Source organism: Plasmodium cynomolgi, chromosome 6 (assembly GCF_000321355.1).
Source record: "Plasmodium cynomolgi strain B DNA, chromosome 6, whole genome shotgun sequence".
NCBI lineage: Eukaryota > Apicomplexa > Aconoidasida > Haemosporida > Plasmodiidae > Plasmodium > Plasmodium cynomolgi.
This window is the reverse complement of record NC_020399.1, coordinates 316,486-328,185: the sequence shown is the minus strand read 5'-3', so window position 1 is coordinate 328,185 and position 11,700 is coordinate 316,486. Positions and strand designations below refer to the sequence as shown.

Below are 11,700 nucleotides of genomic sequence, written 5' to 3'. Positions count from 1 at the left end.
TATTTAATATATATTATTAATTTATTTTAGTTATTTATAAGTATAAAGTCATTATATAATTTTAATAAATAATTATATTTTTAATATTATTATTAAATTAATATTAATTTATTAATTCTGCCTTATTATTTTTTATTTATTAATTTTATAATGTGTTCATAAACTAAATTAATTGCTTAATTAATAAAATATATTTAATTATTTAGTTTATATAGTTATTATTTAATTAATTAATGTATAAATTTTTTTTAATTAATCCTTTATGCTTAAATTTTATTTAACAATTAGTATTATATTATATACTTTATATAAATTAAATAATTAACTCTTCTTCCTTTCCTGTTACTAAAATTTACTGTTTCATAAGTACATTACATTAAATAAGATTTGTTCATTGTTCTATGTAACTTTATTTAAGATTAATACATTAATTTTTTGATGAAATGCATGTTTAACAGTCTTACTAAGATATATCATGTTAGTTGATGTTGCATCACACGAACGTTTCTACTATGTTTGTGGAATGAATAAAATAGTGTTGTACAATTATGAACCTTTTTATTTTTTTGCTTTTTTCCATAACAAAACTATTTTTTTTTTTTTTTCACAGTTTCTTCCATTCTTTAAAATATATGTTAAATGCTTCCGGGGATATGTTTCATTCAGAGTGTGTATAACGAAAAATGTGACATTGTCCTATTCAATTCAAAGAATAATACTTTATAGTATTTAGCTTTTAGTAATTATATTACCTTTTATATCAATTTTTTTCTAACTTATTTAATATAATAAAATTATAAGCTTCTTTCTTGTTAGAAAACTTAATAATGGAATTTTAATATGTCATGGACAATAATCAGTTGTTTCACATGTATATGAATAATTTTCAAGGTTTTTACATTAGAACCTGAATTATTATTTCCAAGCTTAAACACTTATTTTAATTTTTATGAAATTTTTTAACTTTAAAGTGATACCATTAGTCATTTGCAGCTTGCCTTTTTATACTATTTATTTCATATAAATGTAATTGCACATTTGCAGCACCCCTAAAAGCTTAATCTTTTGAAATTCACAGTTACGGCATTTTTAAAATACTTTTGTTCCAACATTTACACGCATACCGAAAGTGATGTTCTTCAAAGAATAACACTCTTAAGTTATATTATACATGGTAAAATAATGCTTATTACATAGGCCCACTTTTTTTTATTTATGTCTGACAAGAAAAGGCTTTTAACTTTCATTTACATTTAAGCATTTCTATGTTTAACTGGTGACATATGCTTGTCATATATCTGTTTAAATTATGCATACTTAGATCGATAACCTAATTTTTTATTTTTTGGACGCTTCAAATGTTCTTTATATAGTTCAGTTAGAAATAATCTTGTAGTATAAAGACGACAAAATGGGCTGAACATATATGGCATATTCAGATAGACATTAATGGTCACATTGGCACAATGGAAAAATCGTAATTCATATGAAATCTTATTTGAGTTTCGAAAAATGTAAAAGTTATTGATGTTTGATAATCTTATACACAATGCGTGAGAATGAAGTTCCATCCCGAAGTACATTCATGGAGGCATTATAATAATATTTTGAACGAATCTAACATTATTCCAAAAATATGTGAAACGAATAGAAAACGTTCCATTGTTACCATGCTGAATATAACTTTTTTTAAATTTATTACATCTTAGAACGAAATTCAATATGTTAAAAAATTAAAATAGATGAATATGATAATTTCGAAATTGTGTATACGAAAAATATAAGATCAAGGAACGTTTAGAATTTTATTATAGACACATTATTACAGTTATATTAACTAAATAAACATACCCCTATGCGCAAAAAAAAAAAACCTAAAATTACCTGGGGAAAATACGTTAGATTCCTGCACGTTCATGCTTCCCTTCCCCAATGTAAAATTTCATGATAATTATTTATAAACATGAGGCAGCCTGAAATTGTTACTTTTTTGCAACATTATCATTCTACAGTTATAGAACAACCGAAAAATTAAAGAAATCATAAAACAGTACAATAAGTACTTAATGCAATAGTTGATTATTAATTTTTTATTTATATTAAAACATTATTTAAATGTTAACAAATTTTTTATTTTTTAGTCTATAATAACGCTGGTAACACTACATACTATTCACATTGTCATAATATATAAAAATATATTTTTTTTAATAAAAGAATCAAAAAAAAAAACATAAAAACATTTTAAATGTGTAAATAAACATGCGTCCAAAAAAAAAAATTATATATAATTCAAATATTTATATTTTCTTTTTTGTTGTGCATGTTTATTTAAAATGTGTTTTATTCCTGTAAACTAGAATGAATGGGAAGATATGTGTATTAAAATTCATGCGGAGACAAAAAAAAAAAATGATAGAAATATATTCATAACTTTATAGATACTTAAATGAGAATATAGGAATCAAATATAAATTAATACATTTTAGTTTAACAACATAGTTGTGCAACATGTTTTGTGTTACTCAACAGTCATAGGTACTTCAATATGTTCAGAATCCATCTCTTAATTTGGCACTAATAAGTCGTAAATTTTTGACTACACAAGAATAATTTACACCCTTTTAAACAACAAAGACATTTTCAAAAGAGTTAAATACTATCATCAAAGCTGACATGCCACTAACTCCAAGGAAGTAACTAAAAGATATGAGATATTTGTTGCTTTTGGTTATCTTGATTTCCTTCGTCATCTGTAAAAAATAGACATACGTTGTAAATTTTTTTACCATTTTTTTTTTTTTTTTCTCATTTCAAAATTTTTAATGTCATAAGGTAAATTACGTTGAAGGATAGGTATAAGAAAAAGCCACAAGCAATTGAACTAAAGATTATTTCCACAAACTCGTCTACAAATTAAAAACAAAAAAAAATGTTTGTGATATGGTATAATATGATATAAAGTAATCCTAAAAAACTGTGTCCTTTCTGCTCTTACTTGATGGGAAAGAAAACATTGCAATAAAAACTCCTAATGGTAAGGACAGTATAAAGGACCACGCATATATGTTCGCCAAAAAGGTGTTCTGAGAAAAAAGAAATTATGCAAAATTAACGCATGTAGAACTTTACACCTTAATGCGTTCATGCATATATGTGTATACAGATGTATAGGCGTGTAACACACATTAAAGGAAAGTAAAAATAAAATACGAAATGGAATAAAAAAAAAAAAGTATCCATTGTCCTAGTTTACCTCTATTTTGTTGACGACATTCTTGTACACGATCAAGCATTCTGCCCATTTATGCGCTAACATGGAAAGACCCACAATTGCAATGGCCTTTTGGTCTTTTAAGCTCCCCATAAGTAAACCTTTTAAGGAGAAAAAGGAAATATATATAGAAAATATGTGTACAGAATTTTCATATATAGATGCGTATAAAAAGAAATTAGATAAATATTATGAAAGGTGTGTAAATTATCTATGTTGTGCGCAAAAAATGTGTAGATTGTATTGCAACACTCTTTGCACAAAGTCTTTTTTCTTCTTTCGCAGGAGATGCATATTCATGTTCACTTTTAAAATCTTAATATAGAATGAAAATGAATAATCGTGTTTAAAAATTACCTTCTATGAAAGAATGGATAAAGAGACTTAAAACAATAATAAAGGTGTTTGATCTAAATACATCAAAAAAAATGTTACTTTTGCATTTGTTGCTTTTATCTTTTTTTTCATCTAATGCTCTGATCTCCAAGTCTACTATTTCATTTATATCATTGGATACATAGTTTGTGTCGTTCTTTTTTTCTCTTAAACTTGTAATAGAATTGTTTTGATTTTCAGATTCTAGTGTGTCATTAATATCAAAGCTGTGTTCTAAATGATGATCACACAATATATCTGTTATATTTAAAAATGTTACTGATACAAGTATTAGAGTGAAGGTGTAATAAAGATTAATATTTTTTTTGTTTAATAAAGTAATAACTTCTGGTAGCATATGTATGAAAGCTAAGGCCAATATTGCACCTAAGAATAAATGGTAAAGAAAGGGGGAGGAAAAAAAAAAAAAAAAATTTATTTACTTTTCGTAAATTTTTTAAATAATAATGTTAAAAATTTTCATATTTCTATACTTACCACTTGCAATATTTTCAAAATTTTCATATTTAAAAATTTATTTCTTTTTATTTTGGACAATTTGTTCTCTACATACGATGGGACATACACAACTGCAACACATTCAATGAAGATAAGAAGGGCTAGAATTATTGTTAACCACATTTTGACGAAAAGTATTAAAACACAAGGGGCTAAAAATTAAATATAGCATAAATAAAAAAAATCACAAAACTATGTACATATACACTACATATATATATGTGTACTCATATCACATTATCTTATCACTAAAAACTACGTATAAATGAAAAGTAGACTAACAGTTTGGTCAATTTGAAGTAATTTTATAAAATTGCTTTTCGACTTTGTTTTCTACATTAAAACATAAAAAATGAAGTTTTCATATGCGTAAAACTTGTTCCATACATATTTTAAATAGTATAATGCAGAGTTCGTTAATACTTATCACTGCAAGGAAACGTAAAATAGCATGTAGAGTTCACACATTGTGTAACATCGAACGGAAATGTTGGGTGTGGGGTGGAGGCATAACATTGAGATTCGTACATCTTATAAATAAGAAAAAGTGAAGTGTTTAATCGAACAAATGAAATAAAAATGACACAGGTGAGTATATGTGCCACTTAACTGTTAATATAAAAAAAAAAAAAAAAAAATCTTGTGGATGTTATATAATGTAAGCTGCAATATTGTCACATTTTAAAGTATATCTTTAAAATAAAAATAAAGTGACAATCTTAAAATTATTTTAAAAAGTGGAGAACCACATTTTTTCCAGCACTTAAAATGTTGTAATAAAAATTGTGCACAGATGAATACACAGCGAAGACATACACGCTCATATTGCCTTCATACGTGGTTAAACATACATGGCATACGCGTTGGTACAGGTATCACAGGTTTATATATATGCATATGCGTTTGAATGGATATATGTACGTGTACCTATTTTTTAATTTTTTGAAAGGTTTGTGCTCATATCATAACTTTTTACTTAATATGCAGCTTCTGAAGCACCCTTCGCCATCATGTACACCATACAATGAACCTTAAAAAAAAGGGAGGCGTGGGTACAAAAAAAAATATAACAAATATACGTAACAGAAAAAAATACGTTAAAAAACTTTACAATCAAATTACAAAATGACCTACATGGAAATTGTAAAAAATATTTATATTAAAAAGAAAAATGCTATAAAAAAGAAGGCACGCAAACAAACAAACAACTGTTATTTTAAACGCATGTTGCTGACATGAATTTGGAGAGAAAACCATTAAACCACAAAATGTTTTAAAAAGAAAAATAATGTTTTTTGTAGCAAATTTTATTTTTTTTCATAACATAAATTTTTTTTTTTTTTATTAACAAGTATATATAAAGTATAATTTGTAAAAAAATTTTAAATTCATCTGTCATTTTTATAACTGTACCCCTGCTTAAGCTTGGTTGTGGCATGTATAAATTCCAAAAAAAAAATTGGGATCATAGCATGCAAAATAATTTGAGGGCCCCCCCCCCAAAAAAAAAAAAAAAAATCACGTCTACATATAATATTTGTTCAAGTTTTGTTCTTTTAAAACAGAAAAATGTTCATAAAAAAAAGAAATATGTATATTTATATGAGTATTTATTATATATTTAAGCATCCGTTCGAGCATGTCAGGTATCATAAAAATATAATATGATGCTATGACAGTAAAAGTACCCCATGATGTGTTGGGGTTGGCCCAATTTTTTTTCTTGCGATATAATTTTAACGTCTGCAAACAATGATCATACAAATTGTTGGCTCTTAAGTTAAATGCATTATTTTTATGGCCGTCATTTTGCAGCGTGTTTCATGTATTAGCAAAATGATAGTAAATGTTGCGTTCTGCCAGAAAAACGCGAGAAAAGGCAAAAATGAAAAGAGGAAAAAGGAAGGAAAAAAAAAACAATCCATTCTTTTTTGTCGAATTTGTCATAACAAATGTTGTCTGCTGGTTAACATAAAATCGTTAATATGTCCCAATAAGCATGTGTTGCATATGTAGAGATATGCGCATGTAAATGCTAAATAGAACAAATAAAAATCCCCTTTTTCTCATAAAATGTGTGAATATTCGAATATATCTTAAAAGTTTTTTTTTTTTTCCGCCTTTTTTGTGCTTATTTCCAGGGTTGCTTACGCTTAAATGTGCCATGTAGCACACACAACAACATCTGTTAATGGTAGTAAAAAAAAAAGCAATAATAAATGTATGGGAGCCTGATGCGCTGCTTTCCATTTACCCCATGATGGTTGCTCTTTTGAGCTTGATTAAAAATGGTTTAAAAGTATAAAGCATTTTGCGAAAAAGGCTATAAAAAGGCATAAACAAACAGTGGAAGCTTCTGCTCCCTTATTCTTTTATGCATTTTTTTTTATTCATTAATTGCGATTCTGTCCACTTAATTCCTTCCAATGATGCACCTGTGAGGAAAAATGATTCTTCTTTCTTGCGGCAATAAAATTATATGGCCGTTGCTTTCACGAATAAGGCGAAAAATGAATACATTTGAGGATTACGCAAGGCGGTACAGATGTAGAAAATGCCTTAAAAGGAAAACATGTCTCCCTGTATGGGAAAAATATTCATTCGGGTACATGGCTTTGCAGATAGGCAAATCCTTCGACACATTTCTAAAAGAAGAATGGAAATAAATCATAAGGCACAGCGGCGACAAGCATTCCTCAGAAGGAAAACAAAAAAATTTCCAAAGGAAGACCGATTTGTTGATAATTGTTAGTATAGGTTCTTAAAAGTAATGAGAAAAAGTACCCCCTTTGGGTGTCTCCCATTTTTAACATGTTTCGCTTGTGCACATGTGCAATGCTTAACGGGGGCAGTAGTATCCGTAGTTTGCACAAGTGTGATCATGTACATACTGGGTCTACATTTACGGAAACGTGCTTACACATTTTTGACGATTTGTTGCTGCACATGTGTAGATGCGACTGCATACGAACCTCGCGCTTCGCTCTTGTTAACTGTACACATGTTAAGAGCAAAGAGTCTGCTTTGACATCCTCACCAAATCGTTATGCACTACGCTCATGTTTTAAATTTCACATCAGTAGTAAATTCTCAGTGTATGTTTAGAGCTATAGATTGTACACAGCGGCTTTGATGAATGCAACCGTATGTTTTTTTCCCGCGCAGAGCGTAAAAAAAAAATAGGGAACATGACCAAAAAGAATGACGAAATGTACGTGGCACATAGGGGATTTGCTTAAAAAAATTGGAAAAGAAATTAAAAGAAAAGAGCTATTTCCTGTTAAATGGAAATGTTCACAAAAGAACAGAACAATGCAAAGGGGTGTTTTCATTTGGGAATCTTTTTTTTTACCCCTTGTGCGATGGTGTTACCTCACGTTTTAAAGGCTTCGTTTGTCACGAGATGCTGTTGGAAAAATACATGGGTCGCATTCATGTAAGAGAGAAAACCCGTTTATTCAGCATACACACGTCGTATAAACGCTATGCTATGCCTAAATTTTACCCATTTTGCAAACTTATCATGAGCGAGTCAAACTCGCATTCGACATACACTTTGAGAGGAGAGTTCCCTCTCGCTTTAGCTAGGAATAACTTTACATTCCACATGTGTCTTACTTGTATGAAAAAAGAAAAGATGTTAAGATAAAAAAATTTTGCGACGTGTGTGTGTACTATGATCCTGTCAACTTTTGTGGGAACGCAGTTCAGGTGTTTGCCCCTTATGTGTAAAAGTGGCCTACCATTTTTATCACACCATGTTGAAAAGTTTTTTTTTTTTTTTTTTCAACTTTGCTCCTTTAAGAGGTCATTTTTATTTACCACGAAAGGGTTAAAAAAAAAAAAAAAAAAGATGAAAATAATTGGGTGTGTGTTTTCCCTTCAATTCCTTCCCTGCACAAGTTTGTGGCTTACTTATGTTTTTCCCCTTTGTGTAATTTGATGTTCCTTTTTAGCTTTACTCCCCATTTTTCTCATAATAAATACCATTTATGAATAGAAAATCTGTTAATTTAGCCCCCTTGCTGTTTAAGAACAAGTTTGCGTTTCAAACTTTTGTCAATAGCTTGTTATAGGGGTAATGCAAAAGGGACTAGGCCACACGAGCGACTGGCAAATGCATGTATTATACATATGTGCTTATAAGTAAGCATATATTTAAATGTATTTCCCCTGTGCAAAATGGCAAAGTAAAAGTAAACATCTTTTCGCGTTTCCAAAAATGTAAGAAAAAATCGTTACTTGTGTTTCCTCCGTAAGCGTAGCAGTTCTTGTTCCCCCCTTTCAAACATAAGCGAGGGTGTGTTTTGCGTTACTTCGTTAAGCCATTCCCGACATAAGGGCAGCGAAGCGGAAAGATGAAAAGGGGAAGCATGCTCTTTTTTCTGATGCGCATTTCGGAAATATTTCAAAAAAAAAAAAGAAGCAATGTTAACTGAAAAATAATGCGAATGGGGGAGAAATTTTATTCTTAACATTTCAGGAGTATACCCATTTTTTACCATTTGGTTCAAACTGCAGAAAATAAGAAAACCTATTTTTGTTTTGCATATACGGCGATTTTCGCCCACCAAGGCATTTCCCCCCGAGTTACATCTGAGGTGACTCTTTCGGGAAAACGAAAAGAAAAAAAAAGAAAAGAAAAGAAAAAAACGACAAACAGCAAAGCGGCGTTTTGCTTGGCGCAGGCCGTGCCTACTATGCATTCATGTTTGAACAGATTATGAAGCCGGGTTTGCGCCTCCTTTGACGAACGGCTCGTGTAGATATACGAATGCCGCACGCCACATGCGTAGGCGCACGGTACTTATGCCTAGGCATACCGAATGAACACACTTTTCCAGCAAAGTGGGACGTTTCAGAGGCCAAGCCTAGAAAGCATAGGAAATCAGAGCAGCAGAAGAAGAAACAGGCGAAAGGACGCAGATACATACACCATTCAAACGTACAGATAAATAAATCTACTTTCCCAAAATGAACAGAAAAAATGAGGAAGCCAGGAGATAACAACAAACACATTTTTAAGCGTGAAAGTGAGAGCTCAAAGATAACCAAGTTGATGAGAAACATATCACCCCTTTTTTTTATGAGTGAATTTTTATACATTTTGTTTTTACGTTACAATGATTATATACTGAGTACCCGATATAAAGAAGAAATAAGTGAAGACGTGAGGAAAAACATATACAACATTTTAATACTTCTGTACTTTTAAAACCCTTTTTGCATTTTTAACGGATAATGTGTATTTTAACATAAATAATGTAGTCTCCTTTTTGACGCGAAAGTTGTACGAGTTAGGAAATTTTTTGCAGAATTTTTTTTATTACTGTACCAGAACAGTGTGTAACGGGAAATATATTTTTTTTAAGATATTTTTTAGCAACAAATATATGAAGGATGGAGTTTCATCGGGGTCCCTTTTTTTAAGAAAAGCAGGCCTGAGTAAGTACTCCTACATAGACAATTTTGTGCATTTGCCACTGAACAGGAAGTATTATATCGTTATAAGCGAATTTAGCACCACATTTTTGCTGCTATTTATATATTTTTTTAATAACAAGATGAACTGCTTTTCCTACCTGGCTGTCGTCTTTTTGGTTTCCAGTCAAATGCTCCTATCGTCTTGTGTTTTTGAAGGAATCGTAGTCGAGCGATGCAGAAAACAGATACACGTTGAGAAAATTTTCTACATATCTTACGTGATGTGTATAAAGATTTTCTGTTCCCTTATCCTGTACTATTTGTACATTTTAAAAATAAGCATTTACCTATTAATTTTGAAAAGTTTCGTCATATTCATCATTTCGTGTCTATGTAGCGAAGAAACGCTTTTGCTAAATTCGAGCTTTAAGATACAACGGAACATAATACAGAAGAGTGAGAATGGAGGGGTTCATGTGAAAAACACAGTAGATTTACTTTCGCAACTTGCACTTCTGAAGAAACTGCTGTTTAAGGAAAATTTGTTCAAAATACTCTTTCTTTTGATTCTGTTCAATTCGTCCATTGACACAAAATTTTCGATGTTGCAGTACGGTGTGCAGAATTACAGATGGCCTCATTCCCTGATTAACTACATCCCCCTGGTGTCGCAGTAAGGAGATGAGCGCATGCAAATAGGCATGTGTGGCTGTTATTACTAGGATGTGTTTCCAACACGGAACGTTTACTTTTCCACGTCACATTAAGTCACCGTATCACATATTTTTGTCCGCGTCCCCCCTTTTTGTAGGACCTCCAAGCTGATAGGAATCTCCATCTTCCAACTGTACACAAACAAAAAAAGTTACAAAAGTTACGCAATGATAACAATACTGTCCAACGTAATGCTGAAAATAGCTAGCTTTATTTTTTTGTACTATAACAAGAGCACATATGTGAGCCCCTTTCTCTTCCTACTTAATATAATCGTTCAGAATGTATCCATCAAAATTTTAGCCCTCCCCATACTGCTCCTGTGTATAGAAAAGGCGCCATTAAATTTGGAGTCCACTCTACTCAATATTTACATTTTTTGTTTTAACTTGTCCAACTTGATTAGCAAAAGATATTTCATGTGGAATCTCATTTTGCACATGTCGAAGAATGTTTTTATAATTCTCCTCCTCTCCTTCTTAACCACGTGTAGCAGTTTACTCTACTACTTTAACTTATCGTTAGATTCGTTAAACAGTGTGAATTCATCCATGTCGTGTTTGAACGAAAAGGAAAATCTCCATTTCAAATTGAGTAAATATGACAAGAAAAATTATGCACCCCCCCCATCGGATGATCTGTTTAATACATATGAGAAAAAAAATTCTTCCAAAAAGTTTGTTCGCTTTAGAGAAGAAAACATAAAAACGGAAAAATGCAAAAAGGAGCCCAACAAGAGTAAATCCAATTTGTTTAAAACCGCGCCAGATTACAGCTCCGATAGTGATGACAATCAATGGCTCATAATTGACAATTTGAAGGTAGGCAAAAATTTTTTGCTAACATGGAAAGGGCATTTTTTTTTTAACTTAAAATTAAATTTTATGTATATGTTGAACTGTGTGGGTGAATTGAGGAGGACTGTTCCGCCCCTTTGTTTTATTTTATTCTAAGGGATACGCACTTTTCTACACCTTTTTTGCCTGTGCGGAGGGTGGAATAATTGTGGGGGCACTCCGGCCTCTTCAAACCAACGCACATTGCGCATAACATATATGCTTTTGCATTAGGAGTACATGTGCACAGCTGAAAATGGAGTGTAGCATATCCTGCCGTACTTTTTCCATCAATTTAAGCGTATTCTTAACTTCGTTGATTTTTTTTTTTTTTCACCAGGGGAACGGAAGGAAAACGTACGGAGAACAGAGTCCCTTGAACATTTCAAATATGATGTTGTAAGGAGAAAGAAGAAAGAAAAAAGCAACAAAGAGAAAGGAAAGGCTGCTTTTGCATACAAAACTGTAATAATTTACATTTGAAATATGCCAGAACAGCGGAGGGCGCGGACTGTACTCCGAGCGTGAACAAATATTTTGTGTTCATGTACGCAAAAA

General features: G+C 30.9%; 2 protein-coding genes across 2 annotated transcripts; one reads left to right on the top strand and one right to left on the bottom strand.

The window, feature by feature from the left end:
• Positions 1–2,624: 2,624 nt before the first annotated feature.
• On the bottom strand, positions 2,625–4,291 carry PCYB_061660 ((Zn) transporter protein; the record flags this gene model as incomplete). Its single annotated transcript, XM_004221333.1, has 6 exons — positions 2,625–2,753; positions 2,845–2,909; positions 2,999–3,086; positions 3,257–3,375; positions 3,632–4,036; positions 4,144–4,291. The coding sequence occupies 6 exons, from the start codon at positions 4,289–4,291 to the stop codon at positions 2,625–2,627; spliced, it is 954 nt and encodes a 317-aa protein (XP_004221381.1).
• A 4,864-nt stretch (positions 4,292–9,155) lies between these two features.
• Positions 9,156–11,127, top strand: PCYB_061650 (hypothetical protein; the record flags this gene model as incomplete). Its single annotated transcript, XM_004221332.1, has 2 exons — positions 9,156–10,265; positions 10,404–11,127. Coding segments are annotated over exons 1-2 (1,428 nt in total), but the record flags the coding sequence as incomplete, so codon positions are not given.
• Between the last annotated feature and the right edge of the window lie 573 nt (positions 11,128–11,700).